Source organism: Oncorhynchus masou, chromosome 12 (assembly GCF_036934945.1).
Source record: "Oncorhynchus masou masou isolate Uvic2021 chromosome 12, UVic_Omas_1.1, whole genome shotgun sequence".
Classification (NCBI taxonomy): domain Eukaryota; kingdom Metazoa; phylum Chordata; class Actinopteri; order Salmoniformes; family Salmonidae; genus Oncorhynchus; species Oncorhynchus masou.
Window position 1 is genome coordinate 1,756,001 of NC_088223.1, and position 26,703 is coordinate 1,782,703.

The 26,703-nt window shown below is 47.4% G+C and overlaps 1 protein-coding gene across 1 annotated transcript; it reads right to left on the minus strand.

Moving 5' to 3' along the window:
- Positions 1 to 26,703, minus strand: klhl38a (kelch-like family member 38a). Its single transcript, XM_064979065.1, has 8 exons — positions 26,447 to 26,703; positions 18,776 to 18,967; positions 6,883 to 7,087; positions 6,434 to 6,634; positions 5,517 to 6,023; positions 5,062 to 5,325; positions 1,088 to 1,193; positions 1 to 791 (listed from the first exon to the last, which is right to left on the minus strand). Exons 1-8 carry the CDS (start codon positions 26,701 to 26,703, stop codon positions 502 to 504), a joined length of 2,022 nt encoding a protein of 673 aa, XP_064835137.1. The 3' UTR covers positions 1 to 501.

Genomic DNA, 26,703 nt, shown 5'->3' on the forward strand with positions numbered 1-26,703 from the left:
GTGACACCTCTGCCTGCCAGCTAGGATCTCAGGTTTTGATTTAGAACGCCACAGATGCTGGCATCAAGACCATGTCTGAGGCGTGTGTTGACGTCCTGCGACTGTGTGAGAGAAGAGACCAACGTCTGTCTCTTCAGATGGTTTCCGATCCCAGCTGTGGTGTCCAATTATAACTGCTGTGAAGGAGTAACATGACAGGTAGCTAGCTAGATTAGGTTAGGAGCCGGCTAGGCTAGGAGTCCATGACAGGTAGCTAGCTAGATTAGGTTAGGAGCCGGCTCGGCTAGGAGTCCAAGGAGTTTTGGGGATGTTGTGGGTCACTCATCAGAGAGATCATATACAGTTTGTGGACCAGCTCAAATGTGACAATGGACTGGAGGAGTGGATGACATTGCATCTGTAATGGGGGACAGAGAGGCAGCTGTAGAAGTCAGTCCCACTGTTCACCCTACTGTTGGACTCCAGACGACCAGATGATGTTGATAAGATGTTGTGGGTCACTCAGGGGGGGTTGGGTCTGTTGGAGACACAGACTAGAGGCAGGGAGCCGTGGTCAAACAGTTTGTATGGCAGCGTCCCCTTGGAGGTCCACACGTCCGTCTTGGGGTCGTAACACTCGAAGCAGTCCGAGTCCTCGATGGTGTCGTGTCCGTTCAGGAAGCGCCCCCCCGTCACGTACAGCTTGTTGTTGATGACCGTGGCGCTGTGGTGCATTCGCCTCTCCTTCAGGTTCTCACACTTTACAAACTTGTTGGCTCTGGTGTCGTAGGCGATCATCCGTCTAGTGTACCCTACAAATGAAACATTTCAAATACACATGACTATTAAGGGAGCCGGTGTCCCAAATTGCAGCCTATTCCCTATGTAGTGCACTCCTTTTGACCAGAGCCCAGAGGGAATAGGGTGCCATTGGGGACAAAGCCTACCCACAGATTGTTCAGAATCACAACATCAAAGTAAATAAAGTTGAAAGGAGATGAAAAAGAGACACATGCTATCAACTCGTGTGGACTGTAACAGCTGTGGGTATTCTACATGATAGACCCGGTAAACCAGATAAACATGTTGAAAGCGGCAGCCTGTTCACCTCCAATGATGTAGATCTTATCTTCGATGACAGCAGCAGGTGCACAGACGTTCTTCACTGTCCTGGTTTCCAATCTGGACCACAGGTTCCTGGAGATGTGGTACACCTGAGACAGAGATACCAGAGAGAGTTTCAGTCAGTCCGTCAGCCAGTCAGTCAGTCAGTCAGCCAGTCAGTCAGCCAGTCAGCCAGTCAGCCAGTCAGTCAGTCAGTCAGTCAGTCAGTCAGCCAGTCAGTCTGCCAGTCAGCCAGTCAGTCAGTATGTCAGCCAGCCAGTCAGTCAGTCAGTCAGCCAGTCAGTCAGTCAGTCAGCCAGTCAGTCAGTATGTCAGCCAGCCAGCCAGTCAGTCAGCCAGTCAGTCAGTCAGCCAGCCAGTCAGTCAGCCAGTCAGTCAGTCAGTCAGCCAGTCAGTCAGCCAGTCAGGTTCCTGGAGATGTGGTACACCTGAGACAGAGATACCAGAGAGAGTTTCAGTCAGTCAGTCAGCCAGTCAGTCAGTCAGTCAGTCAGCCAGTCAGTCAGCCAGTCAGGTTCCTGGAGATGTGGTACACCTGAGAGACAGAGATACCAGAGAGAGTTTCAGTCAGCCAGCCAGTCAGCCAGCCAGTCAGCCAGCCAGTCAGTCAGTCAGCCAGCCAGCCAGTCAGTCAGCCAGCCAGCCAGTCAGGTTCCTGGAGATGTGGTACACCTGAGAGACAGAGATACCAGAGAGAGTTTCAGCCAGCCAGTCAGTCAGTCAGTCAGCCAGTCAGTCAGTCAATGACAAGGGCCGCCAGAACATGTGTGGTGAGGCAAAGTGCTGTTTTTTTAGACCAATTTGCCTCACGATTTGTCTCGAGTGCACCTACTGCGCTGTCGGTCACATGGCTCAAATCACCGTGGGAACAGAACTTCCATGACCCTGGCCAAAGCCACGTTTAATAGGCTACTAGCCTACGTCATATTTAATCACTTTTAAAACCATGACAACAGAGAGACTGTCAACAAATACAGCAGAGCTGGTGTTTTTATGTCATGTTTAAGTTTATATTCAACACTATTACAAAACGCACTTCTCCGTACATCCGTTCGGGGCTGCGGCTGCAATGAGTAGCCAAGTATCGACAGCCCTACGTTTGATTGTTATTGGCAGCTCGTCGTGTCCATTTCAATATGAATGAATATTTATCTTTCTCTGGTCATAGGAACAACATGCAGGAGGCAGATACAGTGTGACTCTAGTTTCCCCATCAGGTGGAAGACGGTGTCCCCTCTCTCTGGTCAGTCTCACCGGAGGAAAGGACGGAGAGAGCAGGGGCCGTGAGAGGCGGATGGGAAACATCGTTTTGAACGGTCATCCAACTTGGAATTCCAAGTTGGAAACTCGGGCATCTTTCTAGAGCTCCGATTTTTCGACCTGAAGATCAATGACGTCGTGATTTGACCTCGATGCAGGTACCATCAGTCCAGTTAAGTAAAATATATAATTATTTCAATTCATGCTCCACAAACCAACTGATCTATTTTGCTATCAAAGCTCGAGTTTTGAAATATAATATGGTCTGATTAACAACATTGGCAGGCCAATCATATAGCCAATATGTTGTGATAATGTACTAGGCTTACTGCCCAAACCTCATTCCTACAAAACTGTTTGTGTGGGTTAATATAAAATCTGAGCAGTAGATCTCGGTTTGCTTTTTGACTGGGAAAGTGATCTTGACTCAGAAAAGGTTGGTGACCACTGATATAGACATAAAACATTAGCTCTATTGCATGGCAAATATAACAAATGTCTGTCTGGTCAAATGTTGGCTCCTAACAACAGCAGCTTCATTGTCAGCAGCCTGGACTGAGAGGTAGATGTAACATGGTAAATGTAAATCTCAGACACTCCAATTAGTATGGTATTTTTTAATTTGTAGATGTCCATCATCCAATTCGTACAACATGTTATGAATTTGAAAATCGTATTATATGTAGCAAATCCAATTTGTCGTGGCCAACGTTAGCTAGGTGGCTAACATTATTTAGGGGTTAAGGTTAGCGGAAGGGTTAGCTAACATGCAAAGTAGCTAAAAAGTAGTAAGTAGTTTCAAAGTTGTTAATTAGCTAATGTACTCCTTGATGAGATTTGAACACGCAACCTTTGGGTTATATGCCCACCCATTCACCCCGACCATCCACCTTTGGGTTAGAGTTATATGCCCACCCATTCACCCCGACCATCCACCTTTGGGTTAGTTATATGCCCACCCATTCACCCCGACCATCAACCTTTGGGTTAGAGTTATATGCCCACCCATTCACCCCGACCATCAACCTTTGGGTTAGTTATATGCCCACCCATTCACCCCGACCATCAACCTTTGGGTTAGAGTTATATGCCCACCCATTCACCCCGACCATCAACCTTTGGGTTAGAGTTATATGCCCACCCATTCACCCCGACCATCCACCTTTGGGTTAGAGTTATATGCCCACCCATTCACCCCGACCATCCACCTTTGGGTTAGTTATATGCCCACCCATTCACCCCGACCATCCACCTTTGGGTTAGAGTTATATGCCCACCCATTCACCCCGACCATCCACCTTTGGGTTAGAGTTATATGCCCACCCATTCACCCCGACCATCAACCTTTGGGTTAGAGTTATATGCCCACCCATTCACCCCGACCATCCACCTTTGGGTTAGTTATATGCCCACCCATTCACCCCGACCATCCACCTTTGGGTTAGAGTTATATGCCCACCCATTCACCCCGACCATCCACCTTTGGGTTAGAGTTATATGCCCACCCATTCACCCCGACCATCCACCTTTGGGTTAGAGTTATATGCCCACCCATTCACCCCGACCATTCACCCTTATTTTGCCTTATTATGTAAAGTTCTGTCTTGTGTAACCATACCAAACGTAACATATCATATTAATTTTAGTATCCCGGATTTACTTTACTATGTTACGTTGGGTTCATGAGACCAGGCTTTAGTGTAGCTTACTATGCGCCCTGCCCCTCTGGCCAGTGTAAACGAAGTGGTAAAGTTGTATATTTATAGCCCATTTGCTTGTGAGAAAAATGTGAACGGGATCAAATTTGATTAATATTCAAACTTGGGCTGACGAGACTACCTACACTTTACAATCCAAAATGTATTAATTCATTCCAGTTAATAATTAACACAATAGCTGACAGTCTGTTAGGTAATGTGTAATTAGGCCTACAGTTGCATAGGGCAGGACTACACGATGAAAAGCTGCATAAAACAAGCCCTGTGAGATTTATTGTCCAATCACGTTGCTTTCTCTGTGTATAGGAAACGCCCCTAGTTCTTCTTTAAAACACAACTCATATGAACAAGAACAGGGTAGCTGCAGTTTGATAGGGTTTTCATCCTCCCCAGGGCCAGGAGTTTTTCAAAACCATGTGACCTGATTAGAAAAATGATTAAACCTTTTTTACAAGCGGATAAGTCGCGTCATACCGTATACGGTCAAGAGTTTTACCTGGTTAGGTTACCAAATCAGGAAAAACTACGGGCCCCATCATTTTTTATTTTCTTCGCCTCACCACTCTCTCCACCTCTGGTCAATGATATCAAAGATTAAGATCCATCAACCATCTGTCAGGCTGTTAGCATAATACACGCTAAAGGAATTGTCTCCTCCCTTCTTTGTTTAAACTGTTTCTGTTCTGGATGGATTGGTTGGTTGATTGGTGGGTGGGTTGATTGATTGATTGATTGGTTGGTGGGTTGATTGGTGGGTTGATTGATTTTTGGGTTGGTTGGTTGAATGATGGGTCGATTGATTGGGGGGTTGGTTGATTAATTGGTGGGTTGATTGGTGGGTTGATTGATTGATTGGTGGGTTGGTTGATTGATTGATTGGTGGGTTGGTTGATTGATTGATGGGTTGGTTGAATGATTGATTGATTGATGGGTTGGTTGGTTGGTTGATTGATTGGTGGGTTGGTTGATTGAGGGTTACCTGTATCTCCCTTACAGGGTTCTGCATGGCGTCCTCCCCTCCAAACACATAGACCCTCTGGTCGTTGGCGGCGACGGCGGGATGCAGCACGGCGCTGGGGAGAGGAGCCATGGCCTCCCATTGGTTAAACATACTGTTGTACCTCTCCACGGAGTTGGAGATCTGTTTGTCAACTCCGATCCCCCCCAGGACAAAGATGAAGTGGAGATAGGAGACACTCTGATGGGCGTAGCGCGGCTCCAACATGGGCTCAGCCGTCCTCCACTGGTCACAGAGACATGTGGGTTTCAATAAGGCAGCATTACATGGTATCAATAGCAGCTAAGGTTGAAATGTACCATTTTCATAAATACACAATACAAAATAATTATTGATCAGCACAATAAAATCTCATTTAAAAATACCTATTTTCTGGACAAACCGTCAGTGCTGTGGGTGTGCTAGCCCCTTCATACCTGGTTGGTCTTGAGGGAGAGGGTGTAGACGGTGGCAGACACAGAGCTGTCTCCTGAGGCCATGCTGAGGCTGAGCCCCCCCACCACGTACAGGATGCTGTGGATACAGACGTAGGAGGCCTTGTAGAGTCGCAGGGGCAGCTTGGCCAGCCACTGCCAGCGCTGAGTCCTCTCGTCATAGAGCAGGGCTTCCCGGGATGTCTGCTCGTTATTCTTGCGCCCGCCAACCACAACGAGCGTCTCTCGGCAGGTGTAGCGGCGTGGTGTGGTCCAGAGGGGCTTCAGCTCACGACCGCACTTGGCACTGACCGAGAGCATGAGGCGGCGGACGGACTCAATGATCTCAGTGCAGAGCGTGGAGGACTGCACTAGCGGGTCGTTGGCGATGAACTGGAACAGGTAGGTGGGGTGGATGTAGCGCAGGCGCACCTTCTTGAAGAGGTCGTGGATGGCGCCGCGCCGGGAGAACGGGTCGTGGTGGATCCACGCCAGGAGGGTCTCAAACACCTGCAAAATTGGACTTTTAGTTCTACTCCCATGTCAGAAACAATCTTATTTTGATCTAATCCTATTTTTTCACATCTCATCTCTCCTCATCTCTCCTCATCTCTCCTCATCTCTCCTCATCTCTCCTCATCTCTCCTCTTCTCTCCTCATCTCTCCTCATCTCTCCTCATCTCTCCTCATCTCTCCTCATCTCTCCTCATCTCTCCTCTTCTCTCCTCTTCTCTCCTCATCTCTCCTCATCTCTCCTCATCTCTCCTCTTCTCTCCTCTTCTCTCCTCTTCTCTCCTCATCTCTCCTCATCTCTCCTCATCTCTCCTCATCTCTCCTCATCTCTCCTCATCTCTCCTCTTCTCTCCTCTTCTCTCCTCATCTCTCCTCATCTCTCCTCATCTCTCCTCATCTCATATCACCTGCTCCTCCTCTGCACACAGTCGGTCGTCCTCCAGGTAACACATAAGCTCCGGTAAGGAGAGCTCACAGAAGTCTTCGGAGGCAGCTACGTCTGAGAAGCTCCTCACGGCCATCTCCTTAGCCTTCTCCTTCAGACTGTCACAGTGGAGGATCTCAGACAACCTGATCATACTGAGACAGTTGTCTGGGCTCAGCTGCTCCTGAAATATATTATCATTTAACAAAGACCATGTGTGTGCACATTATTATTATTATTATGTATTTAATTGAACCTTTTATTTAAGCAGGAAAGACCCATTGAGACAAAAGTCTATTTTGCAAAGGGAGAACCTGATTCACAAACACAATCAGAAGTTAGTGGCACAATCACACCAATCAATGCTGCAGTTTCAAAAGCAATCGAACAGTCCCAGAGTTAGCAACACAGCTGATTTCCATCTGTAGTCACCTGAAGGAAGGTGGAGCAGGCCTCAAACAGCCGTCCATAGTGCAGCATAGAGGCAGCCTGCATTAGAGGCAGCACTATGTCCATGCTGATGGTGATGGCTCCTGTATACACATAGTCCACTATGCCACTGAGCACGTCAGGGGAGATACCCTTCAGATCCACACGACCCTGTCTGCTCTCCACAAAGTTACTGCAGAACATGGCCCTGAGGATCAGACATGACAAGTTACCGTAGAACATGGCCCCGAGGAACAGACATGACAAGTTACTGTAGAACATGGCCCTGAGGAACAGACATGACAAGTTACTGTAGAACATGGCCCTGAGGAACAGACATGACAAGTTACTGTAGAACATGGCCCCGAGGATCAGACATGACAAGTTACTGTAGAACATGGCGCTGAGGAACAGACATGACAAGTTACTGTAGAACATGGCCCTGAGGAACAGACATGACAAGTTACTGTAGAACATGGCCCCGAGGAACAGACATGACAAGTTACTGTAGAACATGGCCCCGAGGAACAGACATGACAAGTTACTGTAGAACATGGCCCTGAGGAACAGACATGACAAGTTACTGTAGAACATGGCCCTGAGGAACAGACATGACAAGTTACTGTAGAACATGGCCCCGAGGATCAGACATGACAAGTTACTGTAGAACATGGCCCTGAGGAACAGACATGACAAGTTACTGTAGAACATGGCCCCGAGGATCAGACATGACAAGTTACTGTAGAACATGGCCCCGAGGAACAGACATGACAAGTTACTGTAGAACATGGCCCTGAGGAACAGACATGACAAGTTACTGTAGAACATGGCCCTGAGGAACAGACATGACAAGTTACTGTAGAACATGGCCCTGAGGAACAGACATGACAAGTTACTGTAGAACATGGCCCTGAGGAACAGACATGACAAGTTACTGTAGAACATGGCCCCGAGGAACAGACATGACAAGTTACTGTAGAACATGGCCCTGAGGAACAGACATGACAATAATAACAATAATAATGTATCATCTGTACATACTTTTCATTTTTTAGACGTTTTAAAAAAATAATAAAATCCGAAACAAAAGACAACACGCAGAGGCATACAAACATCAACTACACAAGCATTTCACCCACAATAACATCTACTAAATATGTGTCGGTGAACAATAAAATGTTGATTTAGATTTGAACATCACTCCTGTCTAGACCCACCTATTCTCACTACTGTCCTGTCTAGACACACCTGTTCTCACTACTGTCCTGTCTAGACACACCTGTTCTCACTACTGTCCTGTTTAGACCCACCTATTCTCACTAGTGTCCTGTCTAGACACACCTGTTCTCACTACTGTCCTGTCTAGACCCACCTGTTCTCACTACTGTCCTGTCTCACTACTGTCCTGAGTGTAGGGACGGCAGGTACCCCAGTGGTTAGAGTGTAGGGGCGGCAGGTAGCCTAGTGGTTAGAGTGGAGGGGCGGCAGGTAGCCTAGTGGTTAGAGTGGAGGGGCGGCAGGTAGCCTAGTGGTTAGAGTGTAGAGGGGGCAGGTAGCCTAGTGGTTAGAGTGTAGGGGTGGCAGGTAGCCTAGTGGTTAGAGTGTAGGGGCGGCAGGTAGCCTAGTGGTTAGAGTGTAGGGACGGCAGGTACCCCAGTGGTTAGAGTGTAGGGGCGGCAGGTAGCCTAGTGGTTAGAGTGTAGGGGCGGCAGGTAGCCTAGTGGTTAGAGTGTAGGGGCGGCAGGTAGCCTAGTGGTTAGAGTGTAGGGGCGGCAGGTAGCCTAGTGGTTAGAGCTTTGGACGGCAGGTACCCCAGTGGTTAGAGTGTAGGGACGGCAGGTAGCCTAGTGGTTAGAGTGTAGAGGCGGCAGGTAGCCTAGTGGTTAGAGTGTAGAGGCGGCAGGTAGCCTAGTGGTTAGAGTGTAGAGGCGGCAGGTAGCTTAGTGGTTAGAGTGTAGAGGCGGCAGGTAGCCTAGTGGTTAGAGTGTAGAGGCGGCAGGTAGCCTAGTGGTTAGAGTGTAGAGGCGGCAGGTAGCCTAGTGGTTAGAGTGTAGAGGCGGCAGGTAGCCTAGTGGTTAGAGTGTGGGGACGGCAGGTAGCCTAGTGGTTAGAGTGTGGGGACGGCAGGTAGCCTAGTGGTTAGAGTGTAGGGGCGGCAGGTACCCCAGTGGTTAGAGTGTAGGGGCGGCAGGTACCCCAGTGGTTAGAGTGCAAGGGGCGGCAGGTACCCCAGTGGTTAGAGTGCAAGGGGCGGCAGGTACCCCAGTGGTTAGAGTGCAAGGGACGGCAGGTACCCCAGTGGTTAGAGTGTAGGGGCGGCAGGTAGCCTAGTGGTTAGAGTGTAGGGGCGGCAGGTAGCCTAGTGGTTAGAGCTTTGGACGGCAGGTACCCCAGTGGTTAGAGTGTAGGGACGGCAGGTAGCCCAGTGGTTAGAGTGTAGAGGCGGCAGGTAGCCTAGTGGTTAGAGTGTAGGGACGACAGGTATCCTAGTGGTTAGAGTGTAGGGACGACAGGTACCCTAGTGGTTAGAGTGTAGGGGCGGCAGGTACCCCAGTGGTTAGAGTGTAAGGGGCGGCAGGTACCCCAGTGGTTAGAGTGTAAGGGGCGGCAGGTAGCCTAGTGGTTAGAGTGTAGGGACGGCAGGTACCCCAGGGGTTAGAATGTAGGGACGGCAGGTACCCCAGGGGTTAGAATGTAGGGACGGCAGGTACCCCAGGGGTTAGAATGTAGGGACGGCAGGTACCCCAGGGGTTAGAATGTAGGGACGGCAGGTACCCCAGGGTTAGAATGTAGGGACGGCAGGTACCCCAGGGGTTAGAATGTAGGGACGGCAGGTACCCCAGGGGTTAGAATGTGGGGACGGCAGGTACCCCAGGGGTTAGAATGTAGGGACGGCAGGTACCCCAGGGGTTAGAATGTAGGGACGGCAGGTACCCCAGGGGTTAGAATGTAGGGTCGGCAGGTACCCCAGGGGTTAGAATGTAGGGTCGGCAGTTACCCCAGGGGTTAGAATGTAGGGACGGCAGGTACCCCAGGGGTTAGAATGTAGGGACGGCAGGTACCCCAGGGGTTAGAATGTAGGGACGGCAGGTACCCCAGGGGTTAGAATGTAGGGACGGCAGGTACCCCAGGTGTTAGAATGTAGGGACGGCAGGTACCCTAGTGGTTAGAGCATTGGGCCAGTAACTGAAGGGTTGCTGGATCGAATCCCCCGAGCTGACAAGGTGAAAATCTGTCATCATTGTAAGTAAGAATTTCTTCTTAACTGACTTGCCTAGTTAAATTTAAAAAAAGTTTAAATCAAGATTAATCAGGAATCTACACCTCTTCTATTACAAGCATTTCGTTAAACACTCGCAAAAACATCTGCATGTGACCAATTTGATTTAATTTGATTTGAACAGTAGGTAGAAGCATAGCCTCTCCAACCCAACTCTTCTTTAAATATTCAACGTCTACGTTTTTAATGTAACAAAAAAAAAACACATTGGTTGACCATCTCTGATGGAGCCCATCACAAACCATGGAGGTAGTTAGACTTCTGGATTTAGTTTTATTTGTATAAGATCAAAGTTAACCTTGTCTGTCCCGTTTTATCACTGAAGAACCTGATCAAACCTTTTAAGAGATGAGGGCAGCGGACATCCCATTGAATGGAAGGATCATAGTATACATGCATAGTTATTGTCTACATCACATGTATAGAGCATGTGGACTGAGCAGACGGTTGTTTCAGGGCTTTTAAGCTCCAACTCGTCTCCTAATGTACCAAAAGCCTGAGGATTATGTATATCCATACACATGACAATCAGGACTCTGCTTACTGTACTTTAAAGACCGTATTCCTTTGACATTTTCCACATTTGTTGTACTACAGCCTGAATTTCAAATGGGTTAAATTGTCACTGGCCTACACACAATACCCCATAATGTTAAAGTGGAATTATGTTTAAAGAAATGTTTACAAATGAATAAAAAATGAAAAGCTGAAATGTCGTCAGTCAATAAGTCTTCAACCCCTTCGTTATGGCTAAATCAGTTCAGGAGTACAATTTTGCTTAACAAGTCACATAATAAGATGGAATCACTCCAGTAATAGTATTTAACATGATTTTTGAATGACGAGCTCATCTCTGTACCCCACACACATAATTATCTGGTTGGTTCCTCAATAGAGAATTACATTTCAACCACAAAGACCAGGGAGGTTTTCCAATGCCTCACAGAGAAGGGCACCTATTGGTAGATGGGTACAAATTAAAAACAGACCTTGAATATCCCTTTGAGCATGGCGAAGTTATTAATTACACTTTGGATGGTGTATCAATACACCCAGTCACTACAACGATACAGGCATCCTTCCTTAACTCAGTTGCCGGAGAGTAAGGAAACTGCTCAGGGATTTCACCATGAGGCCAATGGTGACTTTAAAACAGTTTCTGAGTTTAATGGCTGTGATAAGAGAAAACTGAGGATGGATCAACAACATTATAGTTACTCCACAATAGTAACCTAAATGACAGAGTGAAAAGAAGGAAGCCTGTACAGAATACAAATATTCCAAAACATGAATACTGTTTGCAAATAAGGCACTAAAGTAAATCTGCAAAAAAATGTAGCTAAGAAATGAACTTTTCATCGACCTGGCCAAGGCTTTCGACTCTGTCAATCACCACATCCTCGTCGGCAGACTCGACAGCCTTGGTTTCTCAAATGATTGCCTCGCCTGGTTCACCAACTACTTCTCTGATAGAGTTCAGTGTTCAGTTCAGTTATTGCCTTAACTCCCTTATCTTACCTCATTTGCACTCATTGTATATAGACGTTTTGTTTTCTTTTGTTCTACTGTATTATTGACTGTATGTTTTGTTTATTCCATGTGTAACTCTGTGTTGTTTTTGTCACACTGCTTTGCTTTATCTTGGCCAGGTCGCAGTTGCACATGAGAACTTGTTCTCAACTAGCTGGTTAAATAAAGGTGAAATAAAGGTAAGTATTGTGGTTGTACCTTGTGATTTAATAATACATTCGGACCCTTTCCCTTGTCCATATTTAGTTACGTTACAGACGTATTCTAAAACGGATGAAAGTCTTGATTTTTTATCTCATCATCATTTTACACACATAATGACATCACAATACCCCATAATGACATCACAATACCCCATAATGACATCACAATACACCATAATGACATCACAATACCCCATAATGACATCACAATACCCCATAACGACAAAGCGAAAACATGTTTTTAGACAAAAAAACAGAAATACCTTATTTACATAAGTATTCAGACCCTTTGCTATGAGACTGGAAATTGAGCTCAGGTGCATCCTGTGTCCATTGATCATGCTTGAGATGTTTCTACAACTTGATTGGAGTCCACCTGTGATACATAAGTTCAATTGATTGGACATGTTTTGGTAAGGCACACACCTGTCTATATAAGGTCCCACAGTTGACGGAACATGTCAGCAAAAACCAAGCCATGAGGTCGAAGGAATTGTCAGTAGAGATCCGAGACAGAATAGTGTTGAGGCACAGATCTGTTGAAGGGTACCAAAAAATGTCTGCAGCATTGAAGGTCCCCAAGAACACAGTGGCCTCCACCATTCTTAAATGGAAGAAGTTTGGAACCACCAAGACTCTTCCTGGAGCTGGCCGCCTGGCCAAACTGGGTAATCGGGGGAGAATGGCCTTGGTCAGGGAGGTGACCAAGAACCTGATGGTCACTTTGACAGAGCTACAGAGTTCCTTTGTGGAGATGGGAGAACCTTCCAGAAGGACAACCATCTTTGCAGCAGTCCACCAAACAGGCCTTTATGGTAGAGTGGCCATAGACATTCCTCAGCAAAAGGCACACGACAGCCCGCTTGGAGTTTGCCAAAAGGCACCTAAAGACTCTCACAAACCTGGCACCATCCGTCCGGCGAAGCATGGTGATGGCAGCATCATGCTGTGGGGATGTTTTTCAGTGGCAGGGACTGGGAGACTAATCAGGATCGAGGCAAAGATGAACAGAGCAAAGGACAGAGTGATTCTTGATGACAACCTGCTCCAGAACGCTCGGGACCTCAGACTGGGGCGAAGGTTCACCTTCCAAAAGGACAACAACCCTCAGCACACAACGCAGGAGTGGCTTTGGAACATGTCTCTGAATGTCTTTGAGTGGCCCAGCCAGAGCCTGGACTTGAACCCCATCAAACATCTATTGAGAAACCTGAAAATAGCTGTGCAGTGACGCTCTTATTCTTTTTTAACCTTTATTTAACTAGGCAAGTCAGTTAAGAACAAATTATTTACAATGACAGCCTAGGAACAGTGGGTTTAACTATCTTGTTCAGGGGGAACAGTGGGTTTAACTACCTTGTTCAGGGGGAACAGTGGGTTTAACTACCTTGTTCAGGGGGAACAGTGGGTTAACTACCTTGTTCAGGGGGAACAGTGGGTTAACTACCTTGTTCAGGGGAACAGTGGGTTAACTACCTTGTTCAGGGGGAACAGTGGGTTAACTACCTTGTTCAGGGGGAACAGTGGGTTAACTACCTTGTTCAGGGGGAACAGTGGGTTAACTACCTTGTTCAGGGGGAACAGTGGGTTAACTACCTTGTTCAGGGGGAACAGTGGGTTAACTACCTTGTTCAGGGGAACAGTGGGTTAACTACCTTGTTCAGGGGAACAGTGGGTTAACTACCTTGTTCAGGGGAACAGTGGGTTAACTACCTTGTTCAGGGGAATAAGGGGAGTAACCGGAAGGTTGCAAGTTCAAATCCCCGAGCTGACAAGGTACACATCTGTCGTTCTGCCCTTGAACAGGCAGTTAACCCACTGTTCCTAGGCCGTCATTGAAAATAAGAATTTGTTCTTAACTGACTTGCCAAGTTAAATAAAGGTAAAATCAATAAAATCTACCTTGTTAAGGGGAACACTATGTACAGTGGGGCAAAAAAGTGTTTAGTCAGACACCAATTGTGCAAGTTCTCCCACTTAAGAAGATGAGAGAGGCCTGTAATTTTACAGGTACACTTCAACTATGACAGACAAAATGAGAAAAAAAATCCAGAAAATCACATTGTATGATTTTTTATGAATTTCTTTGCAAATTTTTTGTCTTTTTCTTGTGCATTCCGAATGTTGATTTAGGTCTGATAGTTTGAAACCATGCAAAGATATATTCTGTTTCCCGCCAAATCCTCTGGCATCGTTCCAGATCTACTGGTTTTATACCCACACCAAGTTCCTCTGATATCAGCTGGAAAGGTCTCCTTTTTTCTTGTCTTCCGATAAGGACAGTATCCTCATCTTGTTTTGTCTCAATTCTGTTTTCTTGCTGGTCCAATTCAACTTCTAAAGTTTGCATCTTTGTTTCCTTAAGGCTCATGTTACTGAGGGAAGGAAGTTGTTGGCCAAGATCTCGCTATACATGGCCCCATCCATCCTCCCCTCAATATGGTGCAGTCGTCCTGTCCCCTTTGCAGAAAAGCATCCCCAAAGAATGATGTTTCCACCTCCATGCTTCACGGTTGGGATGGTGTTCTTGGGGTTGTACTCATCCTTCTTCTTCCTCCAAACATGGCTAGTGGAGTTTAGACCAAAAATATATATTTTTGTCTCATCAGACCACATGACCTTCTCCCATTCCTCCTCTGGATCATCCAGATGATCATTGGAAAACTTCAGACGGCCTGGACATGCGCTGGCTTGAGCAGAGGGACCTTGCGTGAGCTGCAGGATTTTAATACATGACGGCGTAGTGTGTTACTAATGGTTTTCTTTGAGACTGTGGTCCTAGCTCTCTTCAGGTCATCGACCAGGTCCTGCCGTGTAGTTCCGGGCTGATCCCTCACCTTCCTCATGATCATTGATGCCCCACGAGGTGAGATCTTGCATGGAGCCCCAGTCCGAGGGTGATTGACCCCCATCTTGAACTTCTACATATAACCACAGTCTGGATTCTACATATAACTGGTTTCTACAGTGCCTTGCAAAAGTATTCACCCCCTTGGCATTTCTCCTATTTTGTTGCATTACAAACTGTCATTTAAATAGATTTTTATTTGTATTTCATTTAATGGACATGCACAAAAAAGTCCAAATTGATGGTCATTTGTATTCACCCCTTTACTATGAAGCTCCTAAATAATATCTGGAGAACCAATTGCCTTCAGATGTCACATAATTAGTTAAATAAAGTCCACCTGTGTGCAATCTAAGTGTCACATGATCTGTCACATGATCTCAGTATATACACACCTGTTCTTAAAGGCCCCAGAGTCTGCAGCACCACTAAGCAAGAAGAACCACCAAGCAAGCGGCACCATGAAGACCAAGGAGCTGTCCAAACAGGTCAGGGACAAAGTTGTGGAGAAGTACTGATCAGGGTTGGGTCATAGAAAAATATCAGAAACTTTGAACATCCCAGGGAGCACCATTAAAAAATTGAAAGAATACGGCACAACAACATACCTGCCAAGTGAGGGCCGCCCACCAAAACTCACAAACCAGGCAAAGAGGGCATTAATCAGAGAGGCAACAAAGAGACCAAAGATAACCCTGAATGAGCTGCAAAGCACCACAGCAGAGATTGGAGTATCTGTCCATAGGACCACTTTAATCCGTACACTCCACAGAGCTGGGCTTTACAGAAGAGTGGCCAGAAAAAAAGTAATTGCTCAAAGAAAAAAATAAGCAAACACGTTTGGTGTTTGCCAAAAGGCATGTGGGAGACGTTACTCTGGTCAGATGAGACTAAAATTGAGCTTTTTAGCCATCAAGGAAAATTATGTCTGGCACAAACCCAACACCTCTCATCACCCCGAGAACCCTATCCCCACATTGAAGCATGGTGGCAGCATCATGCGGTGGGGATGTTTTCCATCGGCAGGGACTGGGAAACTGGTCAGAATTGAAGGAATGATGGATGGTGCTAAATAAAGGGAATTTCTTGAGGGAAACCTGTTTCAGTCTTCAAGAGACTTGATACTGGGACGGAGGTTCACCTTCCAGCAGGTCAATGACCCTAAGCATACTTGTCACGTTCTGACCTAAGTTCCTTTGTAATGTCTTTGTTTTAGTATGGTCAGGGTGTGAGTTGGGTGGGCAGTCTATGTTATTTTTTCTATGATTTGGTATTTCTGTGTTTGGCCTGGTATCAGAGGCAGTTGTCAATCATTGTCCCTGATTGAGAACCATACTTAGGCAGCCTGTTTTCACCCTTGAGTGGTGCGTGATTGTTTCCTGTTTTGTTGTTTGTGTCACTGTTCAGGACTGTTTTGGTTTCCGTTTCCATTCACTTTGTTATTTTTGTGTTGAGTCGTGTTCCGTTATTATTAAAGTAGCATGGACACTTACAACACTGCGTATTGGTCCGATCCTTGCAACTCCTCCTCAGAAGAGGAAAGCCGTTACAATACTGCTCAAGCAACTGCTCCAGCTCCAAGTGGTTTAAGAGGAAACATTTAAATGTCTTGGAATGGCCGAGTTAAAGCCCAGACCTCAATCCAATTGAGAATCTGTGGTATGACTTAAAGATTGCTGTACACCAGCGGAACCCATCCAACTTGAAGGAGCTGGAGCAGTTTTGCCTTGAAGAATGGTCAAAAATCCCAGTGGCGAGATGTGCCAAGCTTATAAAGACATACCCCAAGAGACTTGCAGCTGTAATTGCTGCAAAAGGTGGCTCTACAAAGTATTGACTGTGGGGGGATGAATAGTTATGAACGCTCACCTTTTTATTTGATCTTTTATTATTTCTTGTATGTTTCACAATAAAAACACATTTTGCATCTTCAAAGTGGTAGGCATGTTGTGTAAATCAAATTATTTCCACCCCCCCCCCCAAAAAAAATAAATGTTAATTCCAGGTTGTAAGACAACAAAATAGGAAAAATGCCAAGGGGGGTGAATACTTTCGCAAGCCACAGTACATATAACCACAGTCTGGTTTCTACAAACAGAGCAACTCACACCTCATGAGTCCTATCGGTACACGCATGCACCTCATGTACATTGTACTGTACATTGTACTGTACCCTCCTACAGTATACCCACTTTTCAAAACACCTGCTCTGCTTCCAGCCTGGTGTATTAACGAAAATGTGGTAGTCTCTGTATAATGTTGTCTTGTTCTAGGTGAGGTTGTGTTGTGTTAGGTTCTGTAGTCGTGTTGTGCTAGGTGAGGTTCTGTAGTCGTTATGTGCGGTTCTGTAGTTGTGTTATGTTAGGTGAGGTTCTGTAGTCATGTTGTGTTTGGTGAGGGTCTGTAGTCATGTTGTTTGGTGAGGGTCTGTAGTCGTCTTGTGTTTGGTCAGGGTTTGTAGTCGTCTTGTGTTAGGTGAGATTCTGTAGTCGTCTTGTGTTAGGTAAGGTTCTGTAGTCGTGTTGTGCTAGATGAGGTTCTGTAGTTGTGTTTGGTGAGGTTCTGTAGTCGTTATGTGTTAGGTGAGGTTCTGTAGTCGTGTTGTGCTAGATGAGGTTCTGTAGTTGTGTTAGGTGAGGTTCTGTAGTCATGTTGTGCTTGGTGAGGTTCTGTAGTTGTGTTATGCTAGGTGAGGTTCTGTTGTTGTATTAGGTGAGGTTCTATAGTCGTGTTGTGCTAGATGAGGTTCTGTAGTTGTTGTGTTTGGTGAGGTTCTGTAGTCATGTTAGGTGAGGTTCTGTATTGTGTTGTGCTAGGTGAGGTTCTGTAGTTGTGTTAGGTGAGGTTGTGTTGTGCTAGGTGAGGTTCTGTAGTTGTTTTAGGTGAGGTTCTGTAGTCGTTGTGCTAGGTGAGGTTCTGTAGTCGGGTTGTGCTAGGTGAGGTTCTGTAGTCGTGCTAGGTGAGGTTCTGTAGTCGGGTTGTGCTAGGTGAGGTTCTTGATAGAGGAATTCTAAATTCCTATATGTTTTGTAGCCAAAACCAAATTCACACTCTATCTATTTCATAATAAGTTGTAAGTTTATAATTTTTGCATGAAATAGATCGAGACCAGTCTTAAAAGTCAGGTTACAGCGTTTAATTCAAGAGAGTACTGGTATATACACATTTTTCCACAGGTTATGAACTGAAAATGACGTCAGTGTTTTCTAAATGATCTATCTCTTCATGACACCGGTAGAGAGGCCCTATAGTTCTCGAGCCTTCCCTCCTTGCCTGTAGCAAAGGTCAATTCATCAGTGTAGATAGCATTCTAGACAGTCTAGAGAAAGTCCGTCCCTGCCATCTGGAGATAGTTCATTCATTTGTACAAAGGCACTGTTCTGAACTCCTGACTATATTATATACAATTGGGAATGGGAGCAAGAGAGAAAATTCATATATGTACAGTACATAATAGCATTTGGACTAGTCAGTCCTGATTTGAAATGTATACATAATTAGTCATCATTGATAAAAATTCCCTTAACAGTTCTGTAGTCGGGTTGTGCTAGGTAAGGTTCTGTAGTCGTGCTAGGTGAGGTTCTGTAGTTGTATCAGGTGAGGTTCTGTAGTCGTGCTAGGTGAGGTTCTGTAGTCGTTGTGCTAGGTGAGGTTCTGTAGTCGTTGTGCTAGGTGAGGTTCTGTAGTCGGGTTGTGCTAGGTAAGGTTCTGTAGTCGGGTTGAGCTAGGTAAGGTTCTGTAGTTGTATTAGGTGAGGTTCTGTAGTCGTTGTGCTTGGTAAGGTTCTGTAGTCGTGCTAGGTGAGGTTCTGTAGTTGTATTAGGTGAGGTTCTGTAGTCGTTATGTGTTTGGTGAGGTTCTGTATTTGTGTTGTGCCTAGGTGAGGTTCTGTATTTGTGTTGTGCCTAGGTGAGGTTCTGTAGTCATGTTAGGCGAGGTTCTGTATTTGTGTTGTGCTAGGTAAGGTTGTGTATTTGGTTTGTCTTCTGTTCTCTGTATAATGAATCAATGAGTTTGTACTGTATTGTATCTGACCTGAAGTATCGGCTGGAGGACACCAGTACGTTCCTATGGCAGGGGATCTCTGTGTTGTCTGAACAGAGCAGCACGTCCGTTAGGATCCTCTCCTGTCTCAGCCTGTTCAGCTGGGAAAGCAGGAGGGAAGACAGCTCTGGGTCTCTAAACGGGAACCCCTGGAGGGTCTTCAGGGACTCACAGAGAGCCATTCTGTTGGGGGGGGGAATAAGGGGAGAGGGGGGGAGTGGGAGTGGAGAGGGGGAAATGGGGAGGGGGAGGAAATGGGGAGGGGGGGAGGGGGAAATGGGGAGGGGGAGTGGGAGGGGGAGAGGAAATGGAGAGGGGGAGTGGGAGGGGGGAGTGGGAGGGGAGAGGGGGAAATGGGGAGGGGGGGAGTGGGAGGGGGAGAGGAAATGGAGAGGGGGGGAGAGGGGAGGGGGAGAGAGAAGTGTGGCGAGAGAGAGAATAACTATATTGACTGGTTGTATGAGCATTTTACCAGAGTTGGAGTAAATTTTTGTTCAATATAAGTCAGATCACACAATGAATAAATGTAAATAATGAATAGAAACATTAGGAGTTCATTCTGTACAGTGTCTTCAGAAAGTCTTCAGACCCCTGGATCCAATCCACAGTTTGTTGTGTTACAGACTGAATTCAAAATAGATTCAATTGATGTTTTTCTCACTCATCTACGTTCAAACATAAACACCCCATAATGATAAAGTGAATACGTTTTGAGAAAATGTTGGCAAATTGATTGAAAATGAAATACAGAAATATCGTATTTACATAGGTATTCACACCCCCGAGTCAATACTTTGTAGAATCACCTTTGACAGCGATTACAGCTGGGAGTCTTTCAGGGTGAGTCTCTAAGAGTGATTACAGCTGTGAGTCTTTCAGGGTAAGTCTCTAAGAGATTTGAACACCTGGATTGTACTATATTGGTACAATATTCAAGCTCTATCAAGTTGGTTGTTGACCATTGCTCGACATTCATTTCCAAGTTTTGCCACAGATTTTCAAGCAGATTTAATTGTAACCACTCAGGAACATTCACTGTCTTCTTGGTAAGCAACTCCAGTGTTTGTTTGGTGTTTTAGGTTGTTGTCCTGCTGAAAGGTGCATTTGTCTCCCAGTGTCTGGTGGAAAGCAGACTGAACCAGGTGTTCCTCTAGGACTTTGCCTGTGCTTATCTCTATTCCGTTTATTTTTTATCCTAAACAACTCCCTCGTCCTTGTCGATGACAAGAATATCCATAACATGAAGCAGCCACCATGCTTGAAAATATGAAGAGTGGTAATCGGTGATGTGTTGGATTTTCCCCAAACACAATGCTTTATATTCAGAACATAAAGTACATATTTTTGCTAAATATTTTGCAGTATGACTTTAGTGCCTTGTTGCAAACAAGATGCATGTTTTGGAATATTTTTTATTCTGCACAGGTTTCCTTCACTCTGTCATTTAGGTTAGTATTGTGTAGTAACTACAATGTTGTTGATCCATCCTCAGTTTTCTCCTGTCACAGCTATTAAACTCAGTAACCTTTTTTAAAGTCACCATTGGCCTCATGGTGAAATCCCTGAGCGGTTTCCTTCCTCTCTGGCAACTGAGTTAGAAAGGATGCCTGTATCTTTGTAGTGACTGGGTGTATTGATACACCATCCAAAGTGTAATGAATAACTTCACCATGCTCAAAGGGATATTCAATGTCTGGGAAAAATTCAATTAAAAACAGACTAAATACGTTTTGATGCAAGGCATTGGAAAACCTCCCTGGTCATTTTAGTTGAATCTGTGTTTGAAATACACTTCTAGACTGAGGGATCTTACAGACCCTGCCTGAAAGTTTTCAGACCCCTTGACTTTTTACACATTTTGTTACGTTACAGCCATAATGACAATGTCGAAAACAGATTTTTAGAAATGTTAGCAAATTTGCAAAAGATGCAAAAAACCTTATTTAAATAAGTATTCAGACCTTTTGCTATGAGACTCAAAATTGAGCTCAGCTGCATCCTGTTTCCATTGATCATCTTTGATGTTTCTACAACCTGTTTGGGGTCCACCAGTAGTAAATTCAATTGATTGGACATGATTTGGAAAGGCACACACAGTTGACAGTGCATGTCAGAGAAAAAAACAAGCCATGAGGTTGAAGGAAATGTCCGTAGAGCTCCGAGACAGGGTTGTGTGGAGGCACAGATCTGGTGAAGGGAACCAAAACACTTACGCAGCATTGAAGGTCCCCAAGAACACACTGGCCTCCATCATTCTTAAATGGAAGAAGTTTGGAACCACCTAGACTCTTCCTAGAGCTGGCCACTCTGCCAAACTGAGCAATCGGGGGAGAATGGCCTTGGTCAGGGAGGTGACCAAGAACCCAATGGTCACTCTGACAGACGTCCGGAGTTCCTCTGTGGAGATGGGAGAACCTTCCAGAAGGACAACCATCTCTACAGCACTCCACCAATCAGGCCTTTATGGTAATGCGGCCAGACGGAAGCCACTCCCCACTAAAAAATCAAATCAAATCAAATTTTATTTGTCACATACACATGGTTAGCAGATGTTAATGCGAGTGTAGCAAAATGCTTGTGCTTCTAGTTCCGACAATGCAGTAATAACCAACAAGTAATCTAACTAACAATTCCAAAACTAATTTCTTATACACAGTGTAAGGGGATAAAGAATATGTACATAAAGATATGAATGAGTGATGGTGCAGAGCAGCATAGGCAAGATACAGTAGATGGTATCGAGTACAGTATATACATATGAGATGAGTATGTAAACAAAGTGGCATAGTTAATGTGGCTAGTGATACATGTATTACATAAGGATGCAGTAGATGATATAGAGTACAGTATATACGTATACATATGAGATGAATAATGTAGGGTATGTAAACATTATACTAGGTAGCATTTAAAGTGGCTAGTGATATATTTTACATCCTTTCCCATCAATTCCCATTATTTAAGTGGTTGGAGTTGAGTCAGTGTGTTGGCAGCAGCCACTCAATGTTAGTGGTTGCTGTTTAACAGTCTGATGGCCTTGAGATAGAAGCTGTTTTTCAGTCTCTCGGCCCCAGCTTTGATGCACCTGTACTGACCTCGCCTTCTGGATGGTAGCGGAGTGAACAGGCAGTAGCTCGGGTGGGTGTTGTCCTTGATGATCTTTATGGCCTTCCTGTAACATCGGGTGGTGTAGGTGTCCTGGAGGGCAGGTAGTTTGCCCCCGGTGATGCGTTGTGCAGACCTCACTACCCTCTGGAGAGCCTTACGGTTGTGGGCGGAGCAGTTGCCGTACCAGGCGGTGATACAGCCCACCAGGTTGCTCTCGATTGTGCATCTGTAGAAGTTTGTGAGTGCTTTTGGTGACAAGCCGAATTTCTTCAGCCTCCTGAGATTGAAGAGGCGCTGCTGCGCCTTCTTCACGATGCTGTCTGTGTGAGAGGACCAATTCAGTTTGTCTGTGATGTGTATGCCGAGGAACTTAAAACTTACTACCCTCTCCACTACTGTTCCATCGATGTGGATAGGGGGGTGTTCCCTCTGCTGTTTCCTGAAGTCCACAATCATCTCCTTAGTTTTGTTGACGTTGAGTGTGAGGTTATTGTCCTGACACCACACTCCGAGGGCCCTCATCTCCTCCCTGTAGGCCGTCTCGTCGTTGTTGGTAATCAAGCCTACCACTGTTGTGTCGTCCGCAAACTTGATGATTGAGTTGGAGACGTGCGTTGCCGCGCAGTCGTGGGTGAACAGGGAGTACAGGAGAGGGCTCAGAACGCACCCTTGTGGGGCCCCAGTGTTGAGGATCAGCGGGGTGGAGATGTTGTTGCCTGCCCTCACCACCTGGGGGCGGCCCGTCAGGAAGTCCAGTACCCAGTTGCACAGGGCGGGGTCGAGACCCAGGGTCTCGAGCTTGATGACGAGCTTGGAGGGTACTATGGTGTTAAATGCCGAGCTGTAGTCGATGAACAGCATTCTCACATAGGTATTCCTCTTGTCCAGATGGGTTAGGGCAGTGTGCAGTGTGGTTGAGATTGCGTCGTCTGTGGACCTATTTGGGCGGTAAGCAAATTGGAGTGATTCTAGGGTGTCAGGTAGGGTGGAGGTAATATTGTCCTGGACTAGTCTCTCAAAGCACTTCATGATGACGGAAGTGAGTGCTACGGGGCGGTCGTCGTTTAGCTCAGTTACCTTAGCTTTCTTGGGAACAGGAACAATGGTGGCCCTCTTGAAGCATGTGGGAACAGCAGACTGGTATAGGGATTGATTGAATATGTCCGTAAACACACCAAAGGCACATGACAGCTCGTTTAGAGTTTGCCAAAAGGTACCTAAAGACTCTTAGACCATGAGAAACAAGTCTCTAGTCTGATGAAACCAAGATTGAACTCTTTCGCCTCAATGCCAAGCGTCACGTCAGGAGGAACCCTGGCACCATCCTTATGGTGAAGCATGGTGGTGGCAACATCATGATGATGGTATGCTTTCATCCGCAGGTACTGGGAGACAAGCCAGGATCGAGGGAAAGATGAACGGAGCAAAATACAGAGAGATCGTTGATGAATATCTGCTCCAGAGCGCTCAGGACCTCAGACTGGGCGAAGGTTCACCTTCCAACAGGAGAAGAAGCCTGAGCACACAGCCAAGACAATGTAGGAGTGGCTTTAGGACAAGTCTCTGAATGTCCACTGACCAGGGTACCTCTAACCAGGGTCCTAACTCACTACTTCTGACCAGGGTCCTAACTGACTACTTCTGACCAGGGTCCTAACTCACTACTTCTGACCAGGGTCCTAACTCACTACTTCTGACCAGGGTCCTAACTCACTACTTCTGACCAGGGTCCTAACTCACTACTTCTGACCAGGGTCCTAACTCACTACTTCTGACCAGGGTCCTAACTCACTACTTCTGACCAGGGTCCTAACTCACTACTTTTGACCAGGGTCCTAACTCACTACTTTTGACCAGGGTCCTAACTGACTACTTCTGACCAGGGTCCTAACTCACTACTTCTGACCAGGGTCCTAACTCACTACTTCTAACCAGGGTCCTAAGGCTCTGGTCAGACATCTGACCAGTTTCCTCTTAGTGTTCCATTGGCTCAACAGAGCATTCATAAAAAACATTCCCATAATTAAACCAACAACCACCACACAATGTTGCTGCTGACTCCCTGCTCGGACACACACTGAGTCCCGGGCTGAGACCAGGAAGGAAGGCAGCTTTCTCCATGTTGCTGCTGACTCCCTGCTAGGACACACACTGAGTCCCGGGCTGAGACCAGGAAGGAAGGCAGCTTTCTCCATGTTGCTGCTGACTCCCTGCTCAGACACACACTGAGTCCCGGGCTGAGACCAGGGAGGCAGCTTTCTCCATGTTGCTGCTGACTCCCTGCTAGGACACACACTGAGTCCCGGGCTGAGACCAGGAAGGCAGGCAGCTTTCTCCATGTTGCTGCTGACTCCCTGCTAGGAGACACACTGAGTCCCGGGCTGAGACCAGGAAGGAAGGCAGCTTTCTCCATGTTGCTGCTGACTCCCTGCTCAGACACACACTGAGTCCCGGGCTGAGACCAGGGAGGCAGGCAGCTTTCTCCATGTTGCTGCTGAATCCCTGCTAGGAGACACACTGAGTCCCGGGCTGAGACCAGGGAGGCAGGCAGCTTTCTCCATGTTGCTGCTGACTCCCTGCTAGGACACACACTGAGTCCCGGGCTGAGACCAGGAAGGCAGCTTTCTCCATGTTGCTGCTGACTCCCTGCTAGGACACACACTGAGTCCCGGGCTGAGACCAGGGAGGCAGGCAGCTTTCTCCATGTTGCTGCTGACTCCCTGCTAGGAGACACACTGAGTCCCGGGCTGAGACCAGGAAGGCAGCTTTCTCCATGTTGCTGCTGAATCCCTGCTAGGAGACACACTGAGTCCCGGGCTGAGACCAGGGAGGCAGGCAGCTTTCTCCATGTTGCTGCTGACTCCCTGCTGGGACACACACTGAGTCCCGGGCTGAGACCAGGGAGGCAGGCAGCTTTCTCCATGTTGCTGCTGACTCCCTGCTAGGAGACACACTGAGTCCCGGGCTGAGACCAGGGAGGCAGGCAGCTTTCTCCATGTTGCTGCTGACTCCCTGCTCGGACACACACTGAGTCCCGGGCTGAGACCAGGAAGGAAGGCAGCTTTCTCCATGTTGCTGCTGACTCCCTGCTAGGACACACACTGAGTCCCGGGCTGAGACCAGGGAGGCAGGCAGCTTTCTCCATGTTGCTGCTGACTCCCTGCTAGGAGACACACTGAGTCCCGGGCTGAGACCAGGGAGGCAGGCAGCTTTCTCCATGTTGCTGCTGACTCCCTGCTCAGACACACACTGAGTCCCGGGCTGAGACCAGGGAGGCAGGCAGCTTTCTCCATGTTGCTGCTGACTCCCTGCTAGGAGACACACTGAGTCCCGGGCTGAGACCAGGAAGGAAGGCAGCTTTCTCCATGTTGCTGCTGACTCCCTGCTCAGACACACACTGAGTCCCGGGCTGAGACCAGGAAGGAAGGCAGCTTTCTCCATGTTGCTGCTGACTCCCTGCTAGGACACACACTGAGTCCCGGGCTGAGACCAGGGAGGCAGGCAGCTTTCTCCATGTTGCTGCTGACTCCCTGCTAGGACACACACTGAGTCCCGGGCTGAGACCAGGAAGGAAGGCAGCTTTCTCCATGTTGCTGCTGACTCCCTGCTAGGACACACACTGAGTCCCGGGCTGAGACCGGGAAGGCAGGCAGCTTTCTCCATGTTGCTGCTGACTCCCTCCTCGGACACACACTGAGTCCCGGGCTGAGACCGGGAAGGCAGCTTTCTCCATGTTGCTGCTGACTCCCTGCTAGGAGACACACTGAGTCCCGGGCTGAGACCAGGGAGGCAGCTTTCTCCATGTTGCTGCTGACTCCCTGCTAGGACACACACTGAGTCCCGGGCTGAGACCAGGGAGGCAGCTTTCTCCATGTTGCTGCTGACTCCCTGCTAGGACACACACTGAGTCCCGGGCTGAGACCAGGGAGGCAGCTTTCTCCATGTTGCTGCGGACTCCCTGCTCAGACACACACTGAGTCCCGGGCTGAGACCAGGAAGGCAGCTTTCTCCATGTTGCTGCTGAATCCCTGCTAGGAGACACACTGAGTCCCGGGCTGAGACCAGGGAGGCAGGCAGCTTTCTCCATGTTGCTGCTGACTCCCTGCTCGGACACACACTGAGTCCCGGGCTGAGACCAGGAAGGAAGGCAGCTTTCTCCATGTTGCTGCGGACTCCCTGCTAGGACACACACTGAGTCCCGGGCTGAGACCAGGGAGGCAGGCAGCTTTCTCCATGTTGCTGCTGACTCCCTGCTAGGAGACACACTGAGTCCCGGGCTGAGACCAGGGAGGCAGGCAGCTTTCTCCATGTTGCTGCTGACTCCCTGCTAGGACACACACTGAGTCCCGGGCTGAGACCAGGAAGGAAGGCAGCTTTCTCCATGTTGCTGCTGACTCCCTCCTCGGACACACACTGAGTCCCGGGCTGAGACCGGGAAGGCAGCTTTCTCCATGTTGCTGCTGACTCCCTGCTCAGACACACACTGAGTCCCGGGCTGAGACCAGGGAGGCAGCTTTCTCCATGTTGCTGCTGACTCCCTGCTAGGACACACACTGAGTCCCGGGCTGAGACCAGGGAGGCAGGCAGCTTTCTCCATGTTGCTGCTGACTCCCTGCTAGGAGACACACTGAGTCCCGGGCTGAGACCAGGAAGGCAGCTTTCTCCATGTTGCTGCTGACTCCCTGCTCGGACACACACTGAGTCCCGGGCTGAGACCAGGGAGGCAGGCAGCTTTCTCCATGTTGCTGCTGACTCCCTGCTAGGACACACACTGAGTCCCGGGCTGAGACCAGGAAGGCAGCTTTCTCCAT

Bases quoted from the DNA above. Each gene is read 5' to 3' on its own strand.
- klhl38a (XM_064979065.1), bottom strand. From the start codon at position 26,703: ATGGAGAAAGCTGCCTTCCTGGTCTCAGCCCGGGACTCAGTGTGTGTC. The intron at 6,024-6,433 runs GTGATATGAGAT...CCAATTTTGCAG, and splicing joins TGTGTGCAGAGGAGGAGCAG to GTGTTTGAGACCCTCCTGGC. The intron at 792-1,087 runs GTGAACAGGCTG...TTTCATTTGTAG, and splicing joins TAAGATCTACATCATTGGAG to GGTACACTAGACGGATGATC.